The sequence below is a fragment of the Solea senegalensis genome, linkage group LG6 (genome assembly GCF_019176455.1).
Source record: "Solea senegalensis isolate Sse05_10M linkage group LG6, IFAPA_SoseM_1, whole genome shotgun sequence".
Classification (NCBI taxonomy): Eukaryota; Metazoa; Chordata; class Actinopteri; order Pleuronectiformes; family Soleidae; genus Solea; species Solea senegalensis.
In genome coordinates this window covers 5,590,010-5,614,791 of record NC_058026.1, presented here as the reverse complement: position 1 = coordinate 5,614,791, position 24,782 = coordinate 5,590,010, and the positions used below count along the sequence as shown (strand labels likewise).

General features: G+C 40.8%; 3 protein-coding genes across 4 annotated transcripts; 2 read left to right on the top strand and 1 right to left on the bottom strand.

Moving 5' to 3' along the window:
• Nucleotides 1-68: 68 nt before the first annotated feature.
• afmid (arylformamidase) lies at nt 69-5,123 on the top strand. The gene is made up of 10 exons (XM_044029084.1): nt 69-219; nt 790-894; nt 985-1,033; nt 1,117-1,202; nt 1,285-1,357; nt 1,537-1,634; nt 2,025-2,103; nt 2,957-3,092; nt 3,284-3,388; nt 4,561-5,123. Exons 1-10 carry the CDS (start codon nt 171-173, stop codon nt 4,588-4,590), a joined length of 810 nt encoding a protein of 269 aa, XP_043885019.1. The 5' UTR covers nt 69-170; the 3' UTR covers nt 4,591-5,123.
• Nucleotides 5,124-5,771: 648 nt separating this feature from the next.
• cant1b (calcium activated nucleotidase 1b) lies at nt 5,772-15,753 on the top strand. Of its 2 annotated transcripts, none has more exons than XM_044029083.1 (5): nt 5,772-5,927; nt 12,253-12,831; nt 12,924-13,064; nt 13,726-13,929; nt 14,221-15,753. In XM_044029083.1, the coding sequence occupies exons 2-5, from the start codon at nt 12,312-12,314 to the stop codon at nt 14,589-14,591; spliced, it is 1,236 nt and encodes a 411-aa protein (XP_043885018.1). In that variant the 5' UTR covers nt 5,772-5,927; nt 12,253-12,311; the 3' UTR covers nt 14,592-15,753. The 2 variants fall into 2 exon arrangements, with proteins under 2 accessions (XP_043885018.1, XP_043885017.1); XM_044029082.1 differs by lacking the exon at nt 5,772-5,927 and adding an exon at nt 8,034-8,144.
• Nucleotides 15,754-16,332: 579 nt separating this feature from the next.
• ogal (O-GlcNAcase like) lies at nt 16,333-24,721 on the bottom strand. The gene is made up of 17 exons (XM_044029081.1): nt 24,445-24,721; nt 24,281-24,332; nt 22,984-23,081; nt 21,942-22,072; nt 21,061-21,232; nt 20,845-20,943; nt 20,623-20,762; nt 20,365-20,509; nt 19,947-20,045; nt 19,615-19,835; nt 19,361-19,535; nt 18,623-18,708; nt 17,909-18,001; nt 17,737-17,825; nt 17,536-17,656; nt 17,313-17,442; nt 16,333-16,738 (listed from the first exon to the last, which is right to left on the bottom strand). Exons 1-17 carry the CDS (start codon nt 24,527-24,529, stop codon nt 16,602-16,604), a joined length of 2,073 nt encoding a protein of 690 aa, XP_043885016.1. The 5' UTR covers nt 24,530-24,721; the 3' UTR covers nt 16,333-16,601.
• Between the last annotated feature and the right edge of the window lie 61 nt (nt 24,722-24,782).

Here is a 24,782-nt window from a genome sequence, read left to right as displayed (position 1 = left end):
CAACAAGAGCAGGAGAGGGCGCTGTTGACCGTGATTTACACACACACACACACACACACACACGCCCACTGGTGTTGTGGGCTTTCATGGCCGCCCGGCTCACTGGAGTCTCTCTCTGCCTCTGACAGGAGCTGGAGCGGCAGCTGTCACCGAGTCGGTGGTCGCACAGGATGTCCGCAGACGACGTGGTCAAGGCCCACGCCAATGCACTGAAGGAAGGTCGGTATGTTTTGAGGTTAGACGGTAGTTACACACTCAGGAAACAAACACGCAGCCCCGGTGGTGGAGGAGCACAGCAGGTGTCGTGTCAAATGTGTGTTTACACTACTAATGTGCACAGTTTCAAATAATATTAGGTATGTATGAGGAATGTTGTCATGTTAATGTATGAAGGTTGTGACAGATTAACAGTAAGGGAACATTCTGGGAACCAAAAGAGAACGTTCTCTAAAGGTTGTATGGCGGTTGTGACTAAGTAACGTTAGAGGAACGTTTTGGGAACCTTTAAAGAACGTTCTCTAAAGGTTGTATGAAGGTTGTTGAAAAGTAACATTCGGGGAATGTTCTGGACCCAAAAGAGAACGTTCTCTAAAGGTTGTATGAAGGTAGTGACACAGTAACGTTAGGGAACGTTGTGGGAACCAAAAGAGAACGTTCTCTAAAGATTCTTTTTAATAGCAGTACATTGTTTCAGTATATGTGTGTGTGTGTGTATATATATATATGTATACATAGATACATATATAGGTATATAGATAATGTCATTCTTTGCCACCGTGTGTTGCTCAGGTACGGAGCGAGCCCGTGCTCTGGCTCAAACTTTACTCAACGTGCCATACGGGGAGGGAGATGGAGAGAAACTGGACGTCTACATACCCAGGACCGACTCTTTGGGTATGGACGGACATGTGTGGCTTCCACCTCAGTGTCACGCTTCAAATATTCAGAAGCTGGTTTCAAGCATGACCATTTTCTCTGTTTCAGATGTCCCACTTGTGATTTACATACATGGTGGATACTGGCAGTTTCTCAGGTACACTGCTCTGCACACTCCGAAGCCTCTGAACTGTATCATAGATGTCTTTCAATTCAAGCTGATGTTCTGTGCACAAACAGCAAGGAGGAATCGGGATTCATGGCCGTTCCGCTCGTCGATAAAGGTGTGGTGGTGGTTGCTGTCGGCTACGACATCGCCCCCAAAGGTACAGTCTTTCTGTTTCTGACAAAGACGGATCATTTCAGGACAGATTTCAGTCTATCTGTGAACTTGCACTGCCTTTTCAGGTAACATGGACTTGATGGTGTCTCAAGTACGCAGGAGTGTTGTGTCTGTTGTTCAACAGTATTCTCACATCAGGTGCCTTTTCTTGTTTCCTACCCTATCATCACCCAGTTTGAGTCATCTTAATACATTGTATTGTAATGCAATTTTCTCTTTCTCTCATTCACAGAGAGTTAAGATATCACCGTATTCGTTCTAAACCTACTGCATCTCAGTTTGTGTTTGATAAATTCTCTCTGATCTCCCTCCCTCAGTGGTCTGTACCTGTGTGGACACTCTGCCGGGGCTCACCTGGCTGCAATGGTCCTCTCCACTGACTGGTCACAGTACAGCATCGCTCCACAGATCAAAGGTGAGGAGGGTTTATCAGGCGAAATGAACTGAAGTGGAAGAAAACGATGAACATAATTACAAGACTGAGGCCACGTCCACATGTAGGTGCAGGGTCTGAAGTTGACTTTGTTGGCCACATGCAACTGATGCAGGTGGATTTTAAAATCCTGATAATCTGTTCAAACCAGCCTCAAATCGGAAGGCACCCACAATTGGAAGGACCAGATCGCGGCCAATAAGTGCTGGGCGTGCTCACACTCATGTGACTGAAACACCTTAAAGCACAGAAGAAGCTTAATTGTTAAAAAATACTACATGTAGACTGGGCCTCAGACAAATACTGCATAGTTCATGTATTCATGTGTTTTCCTGAAAATTATGTTTTTTTGTTTACAATATTATCTTCCAGGGGCTTTCCTGGTCAGTGGCTTATATGACCTGCTGCCCATCCAGTCCACATATATCAATGAGCCTCTGAAGATGACAGAGTATGTAGGCCATTTTATATTTTTGGTTGTTACACACAATTCACTTTTCACAATTCACAAAGGAAATTACTCATTTGTGTACAGGTAATTATTTAGTGTTAGTTAATGTTTTTGTTAAGACGGGCACAGTAATAATATGCTCAACTTTAATCCTGACACCAATCACTGGTTCATTTCAGCTTTGCAATTACAATTAAAGGACACAAACTATTTGATCTGTGATAAAAGATCAGTCTTTATTTGGATAAGCATACTTGGGTCAGCTCATGAGACCAGGTAGTTTGTGAATCCTAACTACACCTATTTTATATTAGACTTGACTAATGGGTTTGAGTGAGTTTTTTTAAATCATGTAATCACATTGCAGTCCTGCAATTGTCATTTTCACGTAGTGTATGTGAATTATTGTTATTATTATTTTTTACTGTAATCAGACTAACAACAACATGTAAAGACATTATGCCATATCCTTCCTTAACTTGATTTCTCCTCATAATCCCCAGTTTGTCAACCTGGTGCCACGTAGTGCTATTTGTGATGTACTTTTTGTTTTTGTTTTTGTTTCATTTTTACAGACATTTTACAATAATGTTTGGAGCTCTTTTCCACTCACATGATGATAAAAGTGAATTCCATGAAAAACAAACTCATGATATAAATCAGATTGAGAAACCCTGCAGTCATCCATCAGTTGTACAGTATGTGCACGTCTGTAAAGGCCATGATAGTGATGAGGAAAGTGTTGTGTCTTAATCAGAATGTTTTGATTGTGTCATTGTGGAGGAGCATCTGGTGATCTGTCGTGTCAGTCAGTGTCTCACCCCTCTGTCCCCGGTTGTCCCATGTTTTGCAGAGAGGTGGCGATCAGGAACAGCCCGAGCACGCTGGTCCCTCAGCTCAAACTCTCCTCCTCCAGTTGCCACGTTGTTGTGGCCGTTGCCGAGAATGACTCGCAAGAGTTTCGCAAGCAGTCACAAGAGTACTACAAAGTCAGTGCTGCTTAACTGCTAACCCTAACCCAGAAAACATGCATCACTGCTATTAATATGGTCACTGTTCATCTGGATATTTTGTTTTTAGGATACAAGAACATGCATGTTATATAATTATAATATATCATATAATGTGTTAATATGTGTGGTTCCCTCAGCTTTGTGTTATCAAATCTCTGTCTTTCAAGGCTTTAGAGGCGTCAGGACTGAATGTGACTATGGAGGACGTGCCAAACACGGACCACTTCAATATCATCGAGCAGCTGGTAGATGGAGATTATCACCTAACAAAGGTACACATGTACTCAAAATCTACTAGGAATGGCATTAATTCAATAGCAATATAGAGTGTGATATAACAAAGGTTCTAGATATATTAAGGCAATGTTTTGCACTGTGCAATCACACTATGAGACACAGCACAATTGCTATGAAATACATTTTTAATACCTTATTTGTTAAATGTTTGGGGTTTTTTTGGTCATAAAGAATTTTAGAACCACAATTAACTGCTTCCATCAACTTTAACTCAGGAGCAAAAACCAATCTTTAATTATCGGACATTTTTATCATGATAATAATCAATATTATTTGACTTGAAACCTTTTTATTGTGCTCATGTTTTTGCCATATGCCCAGCCATACTTTCAGCTAGAGCTCTAACAATTACTCGATTAATCGACCACTAAATGAATCGTCAACTATTTTGATAATCAATTAACCGGTTTGAAGCTTTTTTCATGATTAAAACAAGATTTCTGATTGTTTCAGCGTCTCAAATTTGAATATTTTCTGGTTTCTTTGCTCCAGATTACAAAGAAATCATTAAAACGGAATCATTTTGGTTTGTGGACAAAACAAGACATTTGAGAACATCATCATTTCTGGGTTTGACAAACAGTGATCAACATTTTTTTTATGCTTTCTGATATTTTATGGACCAAACGATTACTCGATTAATTGAGAAAATAATCGTCAGCTCAATCGATTATGAAAATAATCGTTAGCTCAATCGATTATGAAAATAATCGTTAGTTGCAGCTCTACATTCAGCCGTACGTTTTCTTTCCTTGACCAATAGCTTTGATGTCTGTGTGAGGTCCAGGTTATAGTTTAATATTTATCGGAAATGTTTAGCTACCACAGTATTATCCTGGAAATAGCTTTTTATTAAAATAAAGACAGTCTTTCAAAAAGTTAAACCTACATTTGTGGATTACCATGGGCAGTGTTTAAATGTTAAACAGTATGAAAGTACGAATCTGCCCCAAGCTAATGGCTCTTTAAACCTGCTACTCAGTTCGATATGTAATGTATCTGTCTAGAACTTCACATTTTTACCACAATACATGTTTAAGATCATAGTGCTTAACCCTCACTTGAACTCTATACATCTTTCTAGTCTTCAATGTTTTGTGGTATGTACTTTGAACAACCACCAATGAATATTTAAATTTTTTTTTAGCTTCTCTTGAAGATGATGGGGAGGAGCTGAGGTGTCTGTTTCGTCATCTAATCTCGAGTCAACACACAAATTTACAATTTCTTTCCATTTTTGATTGCTTTTAAACTCATATGGCACGGATTGTTTTCAACATCTAGTTTACTGTTTCATCATTTGATTTGATCTCTATTCTCTCTTGTCCTAAGTAAACTTCACATGTTACAACCACATTCATGTGTAAAAACATTTTGTGCCTGAAAACGAACTACTTCAAAGATGGTGGTATAGTAGCACATTATACCAGTGATAAACCGGCTCACAGCGACAATCTGCACAACAACTGTAAGTCCTCGGAAAAGGACAATAACAAGTCCCAAAGTGAAGATTACTGTCATACATAATACAATGTGAATGATGTGTTTTGTTGTAGTCCCCACAGTGGTGATATCTCACACAGGGAAATTTAATGTGGTAAATGCTGATATATTTGCACTTTTTTCTTCTTTTCTTTTTTTTAAATTGTAATATAGTTGCAGAATACTGATAGTGAAACAGACATATGTTTATAAAAATGATGCACGTTGTTACTGCTCTCATCTTGACTCATTGTTTACACCAGACAATAAACTTCTACACCACAGTTTACTTGCTTGCTTTTTGAGATATAAGGTTGTGATTGTTATTTGTTCTCATAGACATTATTCAAGCAAAGACATCACATTCTGTACTTGCAAGACTGGGGGGGGAGAGTGGGAAGAATTGAACAAAACAACAGTTTCCCTGATGTGTCTGTTCATCCATAGTACAGAAAACAATTTTACATTGGCTATAATGTAATAATATCTTACTCAGGGTGTGTGAAAACTTGGTTTACACTATTCTTACCTTTGCCAAAGAGGTTATATTTTAGTTGTTTGTCATTTTTTTTTCCTGTGTCTGTGACCAACACATAAGTAATATGGATTTAGATGAAGTGCAGCAGGTTATATGGCTCAAGGAATAATCACAATGATATGTGACACATTTTGTTGACTCTTATTTGTGTGTTTGTTAGAAGAGCTTGATGGACTTGTTTTGCTTAGTCTGGTTGCATTTGGTGTTCCGTGGTACACAAAATTGTTTTAATTCAGCGAAAAAACGTGGTTTTCCTCTAATAACGAATCATACTATTTTTTTGATCACTCGTAAGTTTGCTGCTTTCAAGGCAGCGCACACACATGCAGTGGTTTGTGTCCTGTTGTAGTTCCGTGTCTGACACAACATCATCATCTCCACTGTGCTGTGGTTCAAAGTGCGCAGGAAATCTCTGAGCAGGAGACGCTTTACAACCGCTGAGAAGCTGGAAAACATCGAGCAGACAGTGCCCGCAAGAGCATCTGTTGGACCAGGTGAGCACAGAACCTCAACCAGCCACGAAGTCACGATGACAAAACGACGTACTTCACTTTCGAGACTGTTATTAGCAGTTAGCTGTAACATTCGCATCATTGCGCCAACGCTTGACGCTAGCAGAGTCGCGCTAGCCTCTGTTAGCCACACAGCTAACGGTTTTCTCCCTCTTTATAACTTGTATTAAACTGTTGTGACGCTATGTGACAGCGCTCTCATTCGAAAGTACGTCGGCGTCTAAACGCCCCGACGACGTGTGCAGGTTTCAGGTTGACATGTTTGTGTAGTAGGAAGCCGGTTAAAGTTTACAAGTGTTGCCGGGGCTTCCATGACTCGCCTCAGCTCTCCTCTGCCTGCGTGGCCGTAGCTGACTGGCTGTCTGTGGGCTCACCAAGGTTTTTAGTTTTTATTTGGTTTTGACTTTTAGTTTTAATTAGTTTTTAAAGCGGGTTTGTTGTAAATGCTTAGTATTAGTTTAGTTTTTATTATTTTAAGTGTTCAGTTTTTTGTATTATGTATTACCGTATTTGCCATGTGCAAGATGCATAATAAGTGCATCGTATTAAGTATTGTGTCATAGAAAAAACAATATTATGGTTTCTTACACGTGCAAATATCCCTAATTGAGCATTACATGTAAACACCCTTCATTAAATGTAAAAAAGACAATTACAGACAATTGTATTTGAAGTATAATACACATATACAGCTCGTATATACAGAAATTACCTTATTTTGTAGGGTAGGGGTAGGGTGGAGGATGTGACAGTATTCAGTATAAGTGTTGCTACCGTCCTGTAAGAAGCACAGACCTCTAAAAATAAAACTTCATGGGTGCAAGGATATATTGAGATACATCAGGACATAGCCTAAAATATTGAGATACTATTTACAAGCTTTAAAAACAAGCGGGCACAGGAATATGGAACTGAATTTAAACGCAAAAAAGTTTGCTGTAAAAGTAAGTTTGTTGTAAAGTCACCTTTACAACAAGGTATAATTAGTATTGTGCTTCTGTGCAATGAGCAACACAGCTGAATGTGTGGGTAGTGCCCCAACTTTTCCAATAATCGAATATACGATCCTTACAAGTTGTACCTCATTGTAAAGGTGATATAAATGGGAATTGGCCCAATACTGATCAAAATCACTGAGCATGTTTGGGCTGTTTATTTCTTCTTTTCGCGAGAGAAACATTTGTTACACAGTTGGAGATTTTATGTCTTTGAAACGACTCAGCACAAATGTGTTTATTACATTAGTTTCAACCCTATAAGCAAGGAAGAGAAAATCTCTTAAGAATCTGTAGAGATTAAAATGTTTGGCATGTCAGAACTTGCCATATGTAGTTACTAGTTATTCTTTTTTTCTTTTCTGTATTTCTCTACTTTTCCTTTCTCTTGTCTCACTCCTGTCCAACTGCTTATCAGAATTCACTGCTCAGATTGGCTGAGTTTTGTCAATTATGTTTTTACAATAAATTAGTCTAAAATTCCTGGGCCCCTAATGCCTTAAAAGCCTAGAAAAACTGCAAAATAAATACAAATTCTATACAAACGTCTTATTGATTATTAAAGGTTCAGATCTGGACTACAGTCCACCATTTAATGATTTCTGGCTCAATCATCATTTACTTAGTTAGTCATCAGTAATCAGCAGTTAAAGTGGTTTCTCTTTACATTTAACTCATTTATCTAACAACACCCCCAAAATATCAAGTTCCTCTAAGCCTGGTTCTTTGTAGACTCTCTAGAATAATAAAGAGAAACTTGAGCTAACAGATATTCAAGGGAGGGATTTTGGCGAGAGATGTACAGTAGATCAGATTTTCATGTGGGAGAGTGAGAGATGCCGGTGAGATGTAGAATGAGTTTAGTGGGAGGAGAACCGGGTCGCTCAGCTTGTTTGGTTTGTTCAGTTAACTCGCACACTCGGAAGTAACTGGCCCTTTAAAGACGCAGTACTGTCGTTGCTCAAGCCTGAAGGTATGTCAGCTAGTCAACTACCTGTTTGTCTGGCTTTCCTGACTGGCTCATGTTTGTGACTGAAGGTTGGACCAGAGAGAAGGAGGAGGAGACTGAGTGAGATAGAATCATTTATTTATGTGGGACAGAGGGCTTGAAGCTTGAGGGACGGGAAGTTTCTGAATGAGTTGCGTGCAAAGGAGACCGGCGAGATGGTGGCAGCTTATCCAGTGGAGAAGAGGCGAAGAAAGGGTGAATAATTCAACTGTTCATACACCAGCAGCTGTGTTTGGCTCTGTGCTGCACAGACATGTTATGTAGGCATTGCATACAATAGTGACAATAAGGGCATTATGATTGTGTGTGTAGGCAAAAGGGGTAAAGTAATACTTTTGAATTTACTTGTGATGTTATTAGAGCTGCAACTAGTGATTATTTTTTTAGAATCGATTACTGTGTTGACTGTTTATCTGGAGTTAACTGTAGCAAAGAAACCAGAAAATATTTAGATTAAGAAGCTGAAAAGTCAGAGAGCTTGATTTAATTATTAAAAAAAAACACCGAGACCAGTTATGAGTTATCAAACTAGTTGAAAAAGTAAGTTATCGCTTTATAGATTAACCATTGCAGCCTTGGATGTCATATTTATTCATCAGTATCGTAATATAGTTAATAGTTTAGCCTTGCTACAGTACACAGTGATTTGTGTGTACTCTGTTTTGCTCAGTTGCAGAGACAAAGTTTGTGTTTTGATTCTGTTGTGACATTTATTTTGAGTTGCTGAACGGTTGATTGATCTTTGAAAATACAAACAGTGAGCGTGCTGCCAAATTATACCCACCTTAAGTATTGCTTTAGCTCAACCACTCATGTGTTATTTACAGTTAACCACCACAGTTAAGAGCCCATTCACTGTAAAGCTGTAACATTAAGAGACAGTTGTAATGTCTCCGACCCCAGCAATCCTGTAAGTTTGTTTTAAGAAATAGTGCTTTATAAATTACTCAAAAAGGTTTCTGCCCTTTGTCCTGCATTAGTCACTGCACTTTTTTTCCCTCAAAACCATTATAAACTAAGAGAAACCACAAAAAGATCTCAAATATCTGCCAAGGCCACTCCTTTCCCACTGTGTCAGTACACTCCCCTATCTTAAAAAAAAAAAACAACTTAATCCTCCTTTACATTTTGAGTTATGCTGCTCAAAGACAGATAAACACAACTGAAAACATAACCTTTGTGGCGTAAAAGGTAAAAATGATCAATCAAGTATAGTATTGTTTCACTTTTTGTGTATTCCTGTCAACAAAAATGTGTTGAAAAGTGTCAGATATTTATTGGGATTGTTGTTGACATTGACTGATATCAAAACTTGAATTGCACTAAATAGTTGCTGCATAATTTTAATATGTTCACATTATACTGGATGCTGGACTTTCAGAATTTCTAGGACTACAGGTTTTGTGACAACTCCACCCAATGCATTGCATAACCAGAGGCTTTATACCCTCAGAGGGTGATTCCACCCAAATATTTGTCCACCAATAGTTTAATAAGGTGTTATTCCATCCAAATACTACCTGTCTAACTACTTATAGTGCTTAAGTTGGATTGTTCTCAAACACCTCTTTCTGTCCTGCAGACATTGTGTATGCTAAGATTTGCATGTTGCGCAGTTCAGCTGATTTATTACGTAAAATATCGATGGGGTTACTAGATTTCAAACAGATATATGAATAGAAGAGAAACAGTGTGCAAAGGATGTTTCGTTTTTTTTATTAACCATGATATGTACAGTGATTGATACAATTTTGTACACACAGAGAACCTATTTAGTCAAAATGAACAACTGGGGAAGTAAAATGCCATACCTATCTGAAAAAGTATCCTCCTCCCAGTGATGATTGAAAAGATTAAGGCCGTACTGCACTACATCCACTGCACTGTAATCACTGAAGAAAATCAAAACCAACTTGTGTTTCCACTTTTTCAACAACTACCAAATATATTTCGATCAAAAGAAACCATTAAATCATCTCATTGGACTTTGAATTAAGAGTTTTTTAGTAGAATATTTTAGTAGATTAGTTACTTTCAAAAGTGAGTTTTCAGACTAAAAGGCACACTAGGTTATATTACCTTTGCAGTGGGTTTTTAATGTCCAACCAGTTAAATTCAATTCACCATCAGGGATCCCTGACAATCTTTTTCTAGAAATTACATTACATTACATTACATGTCATTTAGCAGACGCTTTTATCCAAAGCGACTTACAATGGAATCAAGTACAATTAGCCAGGGGTGGAATCGAACTAGCGACCATGATGTCTTTGGTACACAAGGTAGGGTCTTAACCACTGAGCCACTCCACCCAAATTAAATGCTTTACCTTACTAATGGCAATGTCATGAAAAACTAGTCTCCTGGAAATGATGTCCCGAAAGTCCAGCCTCCATTATTGCAGCCTCATTGTAAAAATAAAGCTAACATGCTGGGTATGTTAGCTTTAGTTTTACAATCATAAAAAAGGAATTTATTTTTCATTATGGGTTTTACTTTACTTACATTTTAAAACTGATAATATTGGTCAGTTCTGTAAAAATATGATTGAACTGGAAGCCGCTGCAGGTAGATATTAACACTGTCCTGTCGGTTGACCTTGGTGTCAGAAAGGTTGATGGTTACCTTGGTGTTCAGTGTTCTCCCGAAACAAGCACACGTCTCATATTTCAGCAGGCAGTGCATCTGAATGTGTGCCCTGCCAGCCCCAACACCTGAAACCTCAATGTTTTGAATAACCTCCTGCTTGGAACTCATGTGACATATTGTGATCATAAATGGTTCCCTCCCTTCTCCTCACACTTGATGATTTACACTTTCAGTTTCTTTTGGGCTACAAAGGGAAAATAACATCCATTTTAGGGCTGCAATTAATGGTTATTTTCATAATCGATTCATCTGTCAATTATTTTCTGGATTAATCAAGTACTTGTGTGGTCTATAAGATATCAGTAAATGTTGAAAAATGTTTCTCCAAACCTGGAAATGGCAATTTTCTCAAATGACCTTTTTCACCAACCAAAACGATTCCGTTTTAATGATTGATTTATTACATGGAGCAAAAAAGCCCAGAAAATATTCCAATTTAAGAAGCTGAAAAATCAGAAAGTTTGTTTTAATTATATAAAAATACATTCAAACCAATTAACCGATTATCAAAATAGCTGACGATTAAATTAGTAATCGAATAATTGTTGCAACCATACTCCATTTATCATCCTATCGTAAGTATTATGCATTGGCTTCCTACACAGCTTGCATATTAACAAGTTCTGATTGAACAACAAAACAAAGCTCCTTTGTTTGCAGAAAACAAAGCAAACAAAAAGCCCTTTTTCAGGGATTAATGCTTCTTTTGCTACGACGGATTTCTGTCAGTCGGAGCCCAGAGAGGGAGAGACCTCTGCATGCAGGACTCCTGCTTCTGTTCATTTGCCATCTTGTTTGCATTGGAAGCAAACTGGCGGAGGAGCCCTGCAGGTTAAGTTTGTTGCCTATAGGAAGTCAGCACAGATCTAAAGAGGAACAATAAATAACTGGAGCCTAGTGGTAGTATGACAATAGAGCCTTGCACCTGCAAATATTGATAAGAGCTCAGGGACACAGTTGCCTTTGCCTTTTTTCAGTGAAAAACTTAGTGAAAATTATAAAAAAAAACAGGCATTCTGACTGTCATTCAGGTACATATAAGAGCAATTTAGTGTCTCGTTTAGTGTCTAGTGAGGCATTGCTTTCTTTTGTCAAAACAGTCTTGCTGCTGTTAGTCAACAGGCTTATTTCTTCTGTGTGTTGTAGTACCACTATGATTTCCGCAACATCTCCTCTCTCCTGTGGGGTACCACAAGGCTAAATCTTCGGGCCTGTTCTGTTCACACTTTATTTACTCCCATTAGGGACCATCATGAGGAAGCACATGTCATTTCATAATTATATCTTCCTCTGAGAAAAAAAAACACCATTTCAGTCCAACCACTTCTGGATTGTCTGTTGAGTTTGGGAGACAAACTCGACAGTGACCTCAAATTTGACAGACAAGTCAAGTGCAGTAACTAAAAGTAATTTTTATAATAACAATAATTCATTGCCTCTAGCTTGTTTAATATATTATGAAAAAGGGCTAGGATTGGAATTGGATTTCATCTTTTGAAGGGTCCATTCACCAAACTTAGCTAACTTTGAAATTAATAAAACAATTGACCTGTAAAAATGTTGTCAACTCTTACTCAATATTGTGTTTGTCAGTTGTAAGTGTTAACAACGCTTTCTCCTCATTTGCATTTCCGTTTGGTTTGCTCCATCCAAGGTTGTGATAATCACCAGTCCCAGTCAACGCCCGATGGTGAGAATGAAGACGACGCCTCCATGACCTCCCTCGGTGTTACCGCTCGAGGCCTCCCCTTGGCCTTGGCATCCATGACACAAGTCTCCACCTCAGACTCACGCTTTTACCCAAAATGGCGGGCAATTGCTGTGGTGGCCGTGCTGGCTTTAGTGCTTGTATTATACCTGCACCACACTCCTGCGAGAGGGTACTTCCGCAGTGGTGCTCACAGTTTGGACCTGTATGGTGAGGGAGATGACGATATCCTCAGGGACTCTCCCAAACAAACTGTACATAATGTCGCCCACCACATGAAAAGGCGAAAGTCTTACAATGACACTTACCCGTTAAGTCCGCCACAGAGAACAACAAATGGCATCCGCTACCGTATAGGCTTGATTGCAGACCTGGACACAGCATCACGCAGCTCTAGGGACCAGACATGGTTCAGCTACATGAAAACAGGTTACCTGACTGTCTCGCAGAGCGCTGACAGTCTGCAAGTGGAGTGGGACCCTGAGACCATCACCCTGGAGAGTCATCTCGCCGAGAAAGGACGAGGTATATAGTACTTACAAGGATATACACTCTGTTTTAATCAATGTGTGGATTACCTCTTCTTTTTGTTTTTAAATATATAAATTATTTTGCAGGTATGGAGCTATCAGAGCTTGTGGCATTCAACGGTCACCTGTACAGTGTAGACGACCGGACAGGAGTGGTGTACAGGATCGAAGGCAATCGGGTCATCCCCTGGGTTATATTAACAGACGGTGATGGGTTGGTCTCCAAAGGTTAGTTTTCAGTACATGGTCCTAAAGGTGAGTGATAGGAAGAGATGTTAAGGTCTGTGCTTGAGTAGCTGTGCTGTGAAGTCCTTCTGAACTCAATTAGGTTAATTAGGACTGACGGAAAGAATATGACGAAGAAGGTACTGTAGGGGTTTTCTAACTCCAAATGCAACATCATAGAAGAAGACCACATCACATATATGGTATAAAAGCTTCAACAGCAACACATGGATTAAAGTAGCTCAAAAACAACCAATGTTTTGCACTTGCCAAAAACAAAACAGAACATGTTGTCTTTTAGCTCTTTACTCGTATTGGACTGTCTTACTCAGGGGGAGGGTTCTGTTCCTCACCCTGGATTTAAGACATCATGTCCTTTATGGATCTAGAGAACACGTGTGCTTTTTTTTTTTAATTTTTAAAATTATTATTTTCCGTGACCAGCTACAGTTTTATGTGTGTTTATTTGTGTTCATGTTTAAGATTGTGGCTTGGACAGAGTGGGTGAATGAGTGTTTTCCCTGTGTAATTACTCTTCTATTGACTAGTCAAATAAACATCCAGTCAGCCAGTGTATGGGACCTGTCCTCAGTTGTCTGCAAACAGAACTCTGGGACAATTAACATGCTTTTTTGACTCATCTGTATGTCTTCTGTGTGTGCAGGGTTCAAGGCAGAGTGGTTGGCAGTGAAGGACGAGCATCTATATGTTGGTGGCCTGGGGAAGGAGTGGACCACGACCTCAGGGGAAGTTGTCAACAACAACCCAGAGTGGGTGAAAGTGGTTGGCTACCATGGCAATGTGGAGCATGATAATTGGGTACCACACTACAATGCCCTGAGGAATGCAGCAGGGATCAAACCTCCAGGTCTGCGCAGATGTTTTTATTTTGCTTCCTCTGTACAGCCTGTCATATAGAGATCGGTTAGCCAATTCATTTACCGTCCAGATCATTTAATAATATGTTGATCACGGATTTAACAAAAGTGTGTCTGCAGTTCTTCCAACAGACACACCTCTCTGTTCTCTCATAAAATCCACCATTTCAGATAGTGTACATGGCGCTTACAGCCTTACCAAGGTCCAGTTGCAAGGTGAAAATGACACCCAAGAGTCTCGCTGTTAGCCCTTACTCACTCTGCTTCCTCCCCCGCCACAGGCTACCTTATTCATGAATCAGCTGTGTGGAGTGAGCGTCTCCAGCGCTGGTTCTTCCTCCCTCGCCGAGCCAGTCACGAGCACTACGAAGAGACCGCAGACGAGCGGCGTGCCACAAACCTTCTCCTGATGTGCCCCGCAGACTTCAGCTTCATATCTGCGCGGCATGTCGGACCCCTCGACCCCACCCACGGTTTTTCCTCTTTTAAGTTTGTTCCAGACACGGACGACCAGATCATTCTGGCCTTAAAATCAGAGGAGGATGCAGGCAGGATCGCCACTTACATCATTGCTTTTACGCTTGATGGTCAGGTGCTGATGCCTGAGACAAAGATTGGGGATGTGAAATACGAGGGGCTTGAGTTTATTTAAAAAAACTACAGCAGGACTGAAGGTGTTCCGACATGTCACATGTCCATATGCAACACTGGTGCCTAAAGTTTTATGTATGTATGACATTTCTTATCTGATTTTTTACTGTGCAATAATACCTTTATAACAAAGTTATATATTTCATTATATTACATTATGATAATGAAGTGCAAGAGAAAATAGAAGAGTGGAAAATGCTGCACATTCAGAGGACAACTACAGACCTGTGAAGGACAGTGACTACACATCAGTTAGTTATTTTTTAACCATCTTGGGCCCTGTTTTAAATGATGGATTAAAGGGCTTGGCACAAGGATAATGCAGGAAACTGGAGAAGTGAACGACTCTCTGCTAAAGGGACAGATCAAATTCTACGTTTGCAGCAAGAACCCTTCACTACTTCACACTTCTGGTAGACCCTCTGCCTCCCCTGTTTGTTATTCCTCTGTCACATCAACAACCCCCCCTGTCCCAGTCTAACAACCCATAGACCCTTAACTGCACCCACATTCATGAGGAAGAGGAGAAGCACTGAAGCATGTCCCTGTGTAGGTAAACAGAGTGTATGTGCACTGTGAACGCGCCTATGTAAGCACATCTAATAACGCCATTTAAATAAGCATGAAAATACCACACCATTGACAAGGCTTTCTGCTGCCTTAAAATAGTAATGCGATGTGCCTGACCACACCTCAATTTTAATACATCCATGGGTGCACCGATGAGCACAAGTGGAAATAATCCTGGCTGATTAGATACGTCAGGTGTCCCAGTAGATTCTATGGAAGTCTGACCCCCAAAGCTAATGTGGGCGTCCTCCACTGCAGTCACTCTGCTGGTCACTATGGTCACACACATACTCAGGGCAACAAGGTCAAAGCAGGAGAGTATATTTAGAAAAAAACAAATGAATGTCCATAAATGACTTGAAATATTGACCTTACTGGAAGATGTCTTTGATTCTTCCGAGTTTTTACTGAAGTTTTGTTTTATTAAGTGTACTGTATATCCGTCAAGCAATGGTCACCCTTAACGCACATTATGTTAATCGTCTGAACATCGTCAGCTTTTCAAGATACCAGCGATTCCATGGTAAGTTAAACTTAATATATTCCTTTTGTAACCTCTTTGTAAAAAAAAGATTAAAATTGGAACTTTCAAATGTCTTTGAGTGCACTGCTTATAGTAAAGTGTTACAACATATAATGGAAAACTTCTCGCGATTAAATTGCTGACATGGATCAAAAAACCTGAGACTCACTGCTACAGAAATACACTAATCTTGTGGTCTGTTAACCACATTCAATCAAGAGTCTTTTTAAACATGACCATCCTCTCTCAACATAAATCAATTTTGTGTTTTTGTGTGTGCATGCTAATATCTGCGTTTTGCCATCTGGATGACGGCACTTGGGTCGATCCACTCCCGCCACAAGCTGAACGCGGCATCACCAAGTGTCAGTCACGACCGCGATTATGCCACATCTTTACTAAAGGTGGCACACATTTGTCTGAAAGTATTCAGGCCATATTTACAGGCACTTGTGTTTATAAGGATAATTGGTTCACTTTTGGCTCGTGTCCATCATGTCTGGGCCAGATGAAAGCCGGGCAGTACCACATCATCGCCAGAAGTGTCCTATGTCCAGATGCTACCTGGGGTAAGTGTCGTCGTCCTCCTCCTGACAACCACACTGCAGTTCATATAAATGTCAATGGTAATAAATAAAGAAAAGGAAAATAAGATTAGGTTTTAATAGTCTGTTAACAGTAATTAGCAATGTGATCAATATGGGAGATTTCCACTATGTTAACGTTGTATGCATATAAATCAAAGAAACTGCAAGTTCATTACATGATTTAAAAAAAAAAATCCTGTTATCCAAATCTTTATCTAAATTATAAAGAATTTGTCCATGACTGATATTACAGTTGGTTGATTGTTTGCATGGCGTTTTGTTTTGATCTCAACAGTCAAACCTGAGGGGGAATATTTGTGAGCAATACGTTTCACAGGCTCGTTGCCATGGTGAGGACTTCTTGAGGTAAACCGGCCACTTTGGCGAGTTTGAAGGAGCCCAGATCAGTGTAAAATTGTATCATGCGCCGATCGTTCTCCCTCAACTCACAGAACGCTCCTCTGGAACCTGTGAGGAGAAACGAAAAGAAAATGGAGGGATTTGATATTTATTTGATACAATTTTAACCTGTGGACAGTATTGAGTACAAATGTTCACACCTGGATATATGCATGACAAAGTCAAATCCATTTGTAATTGGGACAAAAAAGTTAAAAGAAGCGAGTCCTCAAAAAGTCACTTAAAGACATTAAGCTGCGTTCAAGGCACTGACTTTAATTTCCATTTCTGTTATTTTCTATTAACTAGGCCTAGTCATTCATTAGATTAAGTTGGTCAACAACTCGACAGCACTTGAATTGAATTTGCATTCTGAACAAGTTCAAGAACTATTCTTGTGTCATTCACCTTTATTTAAGGCACACAACAGTTAACTCCAGGCCCTGGTCAGATCACTTAACCAGACCAGGTCTTAATCAGACCAGGCAATTGTCCTATTATCCAGGCCTTGAGAAGCCACAGGTCAGTAAGTGAAGTGTGCACCTGTTGTGACACAGACAGAACACCTCCTGCCTGTGGAGAATATCCAGCCCATTAAAACCCAGGTTACAGGACAGTCTCTCTGTAAACAGCCTGCACTTACCACTGCTCCTGATGCAGGACAACAGCTGACCAATCATGCGCTTGGCTGGAGAAGGATCGCTGACCCGAGGAAGCACTTGAATAGTAATCAAGGAGGGGAAGTCCTCAAACACAGAGTCACCTGTTGCCCTCTAGAGGTGGGAGTTAACATACAGAGAAAAAAAGAATATTACAGCATCATCATCATCTAATGTTTTGGTAAAAGGAATCCTGCTTTAAATCACCTGAATCTTGGCTGCAGCTGGTTTGGCATCAATGAGCGCCAGTGCGTAACCACACACCCCAATATCATCCTCCAGGACAAGCGCACAGTCCGGGGAAGGGGACACGTCACCCGCTGACAGACTGCAGTGGAGCAGAGCAGCAGGGATGTTAACTTGGCGTGGAAGCAAAAATCTGATGAGAAGTAAGTGATTATTTCTGACCTGTCGCACATAAGCGGAGACTGTGTCACCTGGGGGACTTGGCCCTCTCCTGCTCTCTGCATCTCTGTGAAAATCCTCTGCACCTCCATCTATGAAAGGGAACAAGACAATAACGACACTGAACTTTAACCAAAATGCACCATGATCACGCCTAAGGATCCGACGTCTTTACCTTATCCTCGGGGCAGTACGGCCGTATGCTGTACACTGACGTCATGGGTGGATATCTGAATAAGTCCCTGTTTCCATGTCCTGGCAACATTCTCTGTTAGTATAAAAGTAAACGTTCAGTATATTCAACTTAACAGAGTGTCACTTGCAACTGCTAAAATATGCACCAACTCTGTAGCTTGTGTTCATATGTTGCTAAGGGGAAACTTTCTAAAAAAGGTAACATGAGCGCTTAAAACTTCTGATATCGATCGAAAACGTTTATGTTGTCTTTTAGAAGTCGTTTCTGTCGTTTGCCCTGAGGGATTCAGCCCTAAAATCAGTTTAAATCAGTGCAGTGTGCTAACTTCTATAATTCATCACTAAATACTCTTCTCCCTTCACTTCTGCAGACTCCGACTGTAGAACATCTCTGCATCGTCGGCTGACTGCTTACTGGACATCATCAGGCTTGTTGGATTGAAAACCAATTGAAAGGTAATGACGCTGCATCTGGTCAATTCTCTGACACATGATGGTTGAATAATCCCATTAAAAGCAGATGGGAGTAACTTTTGAAGATTTTTCTTGATATTGTGCATGTACAGTGGTAGCGCAGAGGTGGGGGGGAAGTGTTTGTCCCATAAAACTGCCTTAAAGGCAACTTTAACTATCACTCATCAGAACAAAATATACGTCTTGTCTCTGTTTTATTTTTTGGACACTGATAGACTACCTGGAACTCTCCTGAGAGTCCTCCCCTGAATCTCCAGGGTTCAGGATCATCGTTCATGAGGTGGGCAGAGGGTTGACCCCACCCTCCTACAGAAAAAACAAAGACATCATGACATTTGAAGCTAGGGTAGAGTGTGATCACACTGGTCAGTGACCAGTTACGACAACAGACAGAGACTATCCATCACGCTCTCTGTGTAATAAATGCTGCTTATTTTTTATGTGGGCTGTTGTTGACGTGTCTGTGTAAGATCCTGTGCATGACACACTTACAGTATTTTCCACATGTTCTGAGTTGCCAAGGGAATGAAACCTCAGGAATGTGCCTTATTATTGACATTGTCTTTTGTTCGTTTGAGAGGTGACCAGTTTCATTAAATATGACTTAACCAAGAGGTTCTTCTATGCCAGAACAGAACCTTTTCAGCTGAGGACTTGTGGTTCTTTGTAAACTGCTCACTCTCAAGCGCCAAAGTCCACAGAGAAAAGCAGCATTTTTAGGTTGCGTGGACACAGGTGCTGCTTGTCTGCTGCTGCCCTGTTTGGTAAATTTGTGTCACTTGCATTAGAATAGTGGGATAAACCAGCTAAACTGTCTGAATTCTGCTCACTCTCAAAGCATTAGAATAATAATAAAGCAACACTATTGTTAGAGAATGTGTGATAGTGTAGGTCAGATGTGGTCCAGTTATCCTTTACAAATGCACCCGACTGTGTAGAAGATTTTAAATTTCCTCACCCAATGTTTTCACATAGGCACGAGCCATACCCACGCCGCTCTTAATGTCGCAGATGTAGTTGTAGAGGTCGTAGAGGACGCTGCGCTTCGGGGCGTTTGATAGACGGTCAAACATCTGCGTCACCGATTCACACATGTCGTCAAACTGCTGCGCTCTCGAGCGCCACTCTGCTGTCTGGAAAACAAACCGCACGTCACGTGACGTGACGGAACGCAACACTGTGTTTGAGCAGCTGCCAAACTCACAACATTACCTTGTCTGTTTCTGCAGTGGTGGCGCAGCTGTTGTTCTTGAGCCAGTCCAGCTCCTGCAGCATGGTCCTGGCTGTGACCCCGTGTTCGTAAGGCAGGTAGAAGAGGTCCGACAGCAGCTTCAGGTCGTCCAGGGTCAGAGGTTCAGCTGTGAACAGCGGTTTCTCCCCAGGCCCGGGAACATAGCAGCTTTCTCCCATGTCTGTTTGCATGGGCTCCTCATCTGATGAAGATCCCAACACACATCGTGTCTCATTCTCCAAATTGCTTTGAAACGACACACTTAAATGTGCAATGTTGAGTGACGTTGAAGTGTTCTCTCATGAGACTCTACCTCCAGGTTGATCCGTGCTCAGGAACTCCTGCAGCCACTCGCTGAGGGCCAGGCTCAGAGCTTTCTGAGGGCTGTAGCACGGGTCGTCCTCCTCTTCGCCTGGTGATGAAGGTCAGGATTTGACACATAGGATCAACATGTTCCGAAAGCTCAGCTATGGACGAAACCTACAGGACTTCACTTTAAAGTAAAGAGCCTTGTGTTTCTAGTGATACAATACAAAATGTTGTCCATCTTCTTTTGATTTAAACAGGCAGAGAATCTGAAGTCACTTGAGTTTGACTCAAGTTTAACACATTATCTTCATAACAAGAGGAACATTTTGTGGGAATTTTGGGAGAACATTTTGTTTCCGTTTGTGAATCTGACGCTCAGTGTTCTCGAGGTCATTTGAGTTGAGTCTAAACTAGCCACTCACCCATTTCCACATCCCTCGCTCCTCCATGCGTCGCAGCCTTGCACCATGTAGCCAAAGTGTGGATGGCCACAAAGTTTGGGTAAAACTCACAGTTGGGATTGGTGAGCACTCCTCTCAGTTTGGGAATCAGCTCGGTGGGTCGATCCTTTTTTACAAAAGAGGAGACAAATTATTTTCTATCTGTAGACTTAGACCTCAGTGCTGGACTGACACAGTACCGTCCTGTATTCATCTAAGTGCTGACAGGCTTGTATTGACCTTATAGGGCCCGAGGAAAAGTCGCTGAGGGTCGTAATCGTTTGCGTGGATATTGTCCCAAATGACTGGTGCCCTTCTTAGGACAGAGGAAACCTCTTCTATGGACTCTACTGAGATTTTGTGGGACACCACTTTAGGACCTGAATCATCAAAAGAGGAGAGAGAGATTTCTAAGAAAAGAAAAGTATAGCAGTGATTGCACGTGTTGGCTTTTGTCTTCACCTGTCCAGAGTATGTCGATAACAGGCAGCAGCTTCTCTCCCACAGTCAGCAGGTAAGATGACTGAGGCACGTTGGGAGTGCATAATTTAGCACAGTAATCTAGAGATTTAGAACAGAATTCAGACAGTTTAGCTGGTTTATCCCACTGTAAATCCTTTTTTTTTTTCACATTCATTCCACCGTGCAAACGTCGTGTACATTGCCCGACTGTCTCACCTGTGGGACAGAAGAGGAAGATGTCAGGTTCTCCCAGGTGCTGGTACACCTCATTGGTGACGGCCACCTGAGCGTGGGCAAAGGAGCTGAACGCCTGTTTATCAGCTGGACACATCTCTGACTTGATGTCGTCAAACAGCAGAGAGAAGGATCTGCAGCCAAACTCCCTCACCTGTCCCCAAAAAGAAAACTTGCTTTTTTATTTTGCTTTATGCAAACATACGACACATGCACACTGCAATGATAGGCTCAGCCATTTCTCCCGGGGACCGTTGTACTGTACATGTGCGTATGTTTTGGTTGTGTTAACCCACAATGCCCTGCGTTGTAGTCTGCTTCCTGCATTTGGTTCACTTGAAGCAAACCAAGACCTATGTTTTTAAGCAGTTTTTATTTGGTTATTTTAACGATAAAAGGGCCTGAAAATGTCCTGTGAGTAAGTGCTTTTGCCAATTTTTCCAGAAGAACTTTCAATATCTGGCAGTTATTGAGTTATTCACTGACTTTCTGCAACAACACGAGTGACATTACCGTAATGACTTTGACGTGCGACTTCTCAGCTTTCAGAAACCGAAAGCAGAAACCGTCGTCTAATTACGGGAATGTCGAAGTGTCAAGTGTGAATACACTCTTAATGTTGCATTGAGTCATGTGAAAATAGTTATTTCTCTCGGGTTAAAACCTGCAGCAGTGTCAGTGGCATCAGGCGTCCGTTTTGACCTCTTTGCTGTGCATGAAATCTATTTTATCTCACCGCTGCGGGCTTCCTTCCTATAAAGCAGTGTAGTGTGAAAACAAACCTGCAGAGAGCCATAAAATTAAACACAACTGAATTATCTCTTGAGCGCCGCCCTTCTTTATCCCTGCACACAAAGTCCTACCTGTTCTAATTTTCTCTTCAGGGCGGCGACCTCTTTAGGGCTGGAAAAAGTAATATCCAGGCCAGGAGAGAGGGCATAGATGAACTCGACGTTGTGCTGTTTAGCTGCTGAAATCAAGGCCACGAGTTGTTCTGGGGGTAAAACAAAAAACAAGATGTTGATGAGGAGGTGAATTAAAAGTTTGCACTGATGAGTAAACTGCTCCCAGCTCACACAGTTTCTCTGGAGGACTCTTTAGCTTCACGCCCGATGATGAGTCTAATAAAATAACAACAGCACAATAAATTACAGCCAGCTGCTTTGTTCTCATAATCGCTGATGGTCCAAAGTCCATCGGTAGACTATGCACTAAAGAGACACCTGACACCAGAGACACGATTGTTTTAAACAGGTCAGACTTTAAATCATCATCAATGCCCTTCAGTGTGTAACAGTAGTGATAACAGAGAGAGGAACGAGACTGCGTAATTAAAACTTGTCTCTCAGCGGAGAGTCCTGCCCATTCATACTGTATTTTACTTACAGCTGCACTATTTATCCGAAAATAATTGTTTTAACCGCACCATGCAGCTTTTCACTCAACTATTAAAATGAATCTGCAACCGTTCTGATAGCTGATGAATCCGCTTCAGTTTTTCTGTTTTGTTTTAGTTCATTTTATGACAAAAACAACTATCTACGGTAATAGTAGTAGAAATAGAGAATGAAAAGAATCATTAGTTGTGACACTAGATCCACCACTAGTGTGCACTGGTGTTATTTCAGCTTCTTAAACAGGTACCAATTGATAAGATATCAGGTGTCAACCTCTATGTAGTTTTTACCATTTGACTATTTTATTGTTTTACTTGTATTTTTTGTTTTGATTCTTATGTTTTATATCTTTTTATTGCTGTGCCTTAACTCTGTAAAGCACTTTGATCAACTTTGGTTGCTTGACTAGATTGAAAACACTAACAACAGATGAGATGTCTGTACATATACATATATATATACACATACTGTATATATATTTATATACATGTGGACAAACTAAACTCACCAGCCTCCTCAGCAGAGTACAGGTCTCTCCAGTACATCCTGTGTTTGTAGTCATCTTTGGGGGCGTAAAGGTACGAGTTCAGTCCCCACTTCTGCTCCCTGTTAATCCAGACAGTTGAGTAGAGAAACACTGCATAAAAGTACCAATCATCAGTAGATATTTAATACATTATATCTATATGTATATATATATATATATATATACATATATATATATATATATATACATATACATATATATATATAGATATGTATATATAGTGAGAGAGAGAGATGTGTGTGTGGCACCACAGATGTGAATTTGAGAGGTAATGGTTGTTTGTTTCTGAATGTTTTTTGGACTGGCAACCTGCTCCAGGATGTGCCCTGCCCCTCACCCGATGTGCGTGGTGGATAAAGAACGAATAAATGTTTGTTCTACTGTATGCAGTAGAACAAATGCAACATCCTGTTTGTGTGTGTGTGTGTGGGGGGGGGGTTCTTCGTGGAACCAAATTAAAATGAACATATAACCACCAATGACAAATGACAGGACCAGCCGCTTTATTAGGTACACCACTGAAAAGTTTCAGTAACATTTGAGCAAACCAATGCATGTACACATGCAGACGTGTTCAAGACGAAGACAGTTTATTCAAGTGATTTTTAGCAGATATGATATTACCTCCCATGCTTCTCAAATTGTGGTATGTGTAGCACCAGTGGCACGTGAACTTCCTCTGATGGAGCTTGGAGGAAACTCCGGAATATTGTTCTACTGTATAAACCAGGGGATGTGATTGGAGTGGAGCTGATTTTTAACCAGAGTGTGTAGAAAAATTAAACGAATAACAAAGAAAAGGATGACTAGAGAGCAAATTATCTTATTGGGAATAAATCGGACTTTGCTTGGCCTATTTACATCACTGTTTTTTTAACATCGGTGATAGTGGTGTTCCTTCGAGAGCTCTATATTTTTGAGAAGCTCTGAACTAGTGTGTACAGATGCTCAGTGAGCGGCTGATTTCTTAACAAACAGCTTCGTTGATGGTCAGAGGAAAATGGCCAGACTTCATAATGACAGAAAAGCAACAGACAACGACTTTGACCAACAATTCAAATGTTGAAGCAGGTGGAGGACAGCAGCAGAGGACAGCAGCAGGTGTCTCTCAGTCCTAATACGTTATTCTGTGTCCCCCCGTGTACCCAGTGATGACTGCCTACATTAAAACGTGTATTACCTGTTGAACACATCCAAGTCCGCCAAATAGTTCAATAGTCAAATAGTTCACATGGCAAATAAGGTACACATATTGTACCTTTTGAAGAGCTCTGTTCTTTGCTCCATAGTCCATGGTCGCCCATAAAAACCTGAATCAAGCAAAGGTGGAGTTTAAGAGAAGTGAAAACATGACAGTAAAACTACAGGAGATGCTCAGTTACACTGACACCTGAATCTGGGATCAAGGAGTTCGTCTCTCACCTTCCACCACTCCAGAAATGAACCGGGCAGTCCCACTCCCAGGCTCACTCCCAGGCCGGGTTTTGGTCTTGTTCGGCGGCGGCATGGTGTTTCTTGAACTGTTCAGTGTAATGTCAGACAGCAGCAGCAGCAGCTCTCGTGTCACATCAGTCACTAATGGAGCCCTGTTTTATTTCACTTTGTTTCTTTCCTGCGCATGCGTAGATCAGTCGCGCTTTGACAGCCCTGTGCCGCGATACTCACTAGCTCACAGTTACTACTGCTGCTGCAGGGTTAGGGTTAGCCCATGGATGTGTTATAAGAACTGGATAGTACGGTGGCTCTGAGAGGTCAGGGCG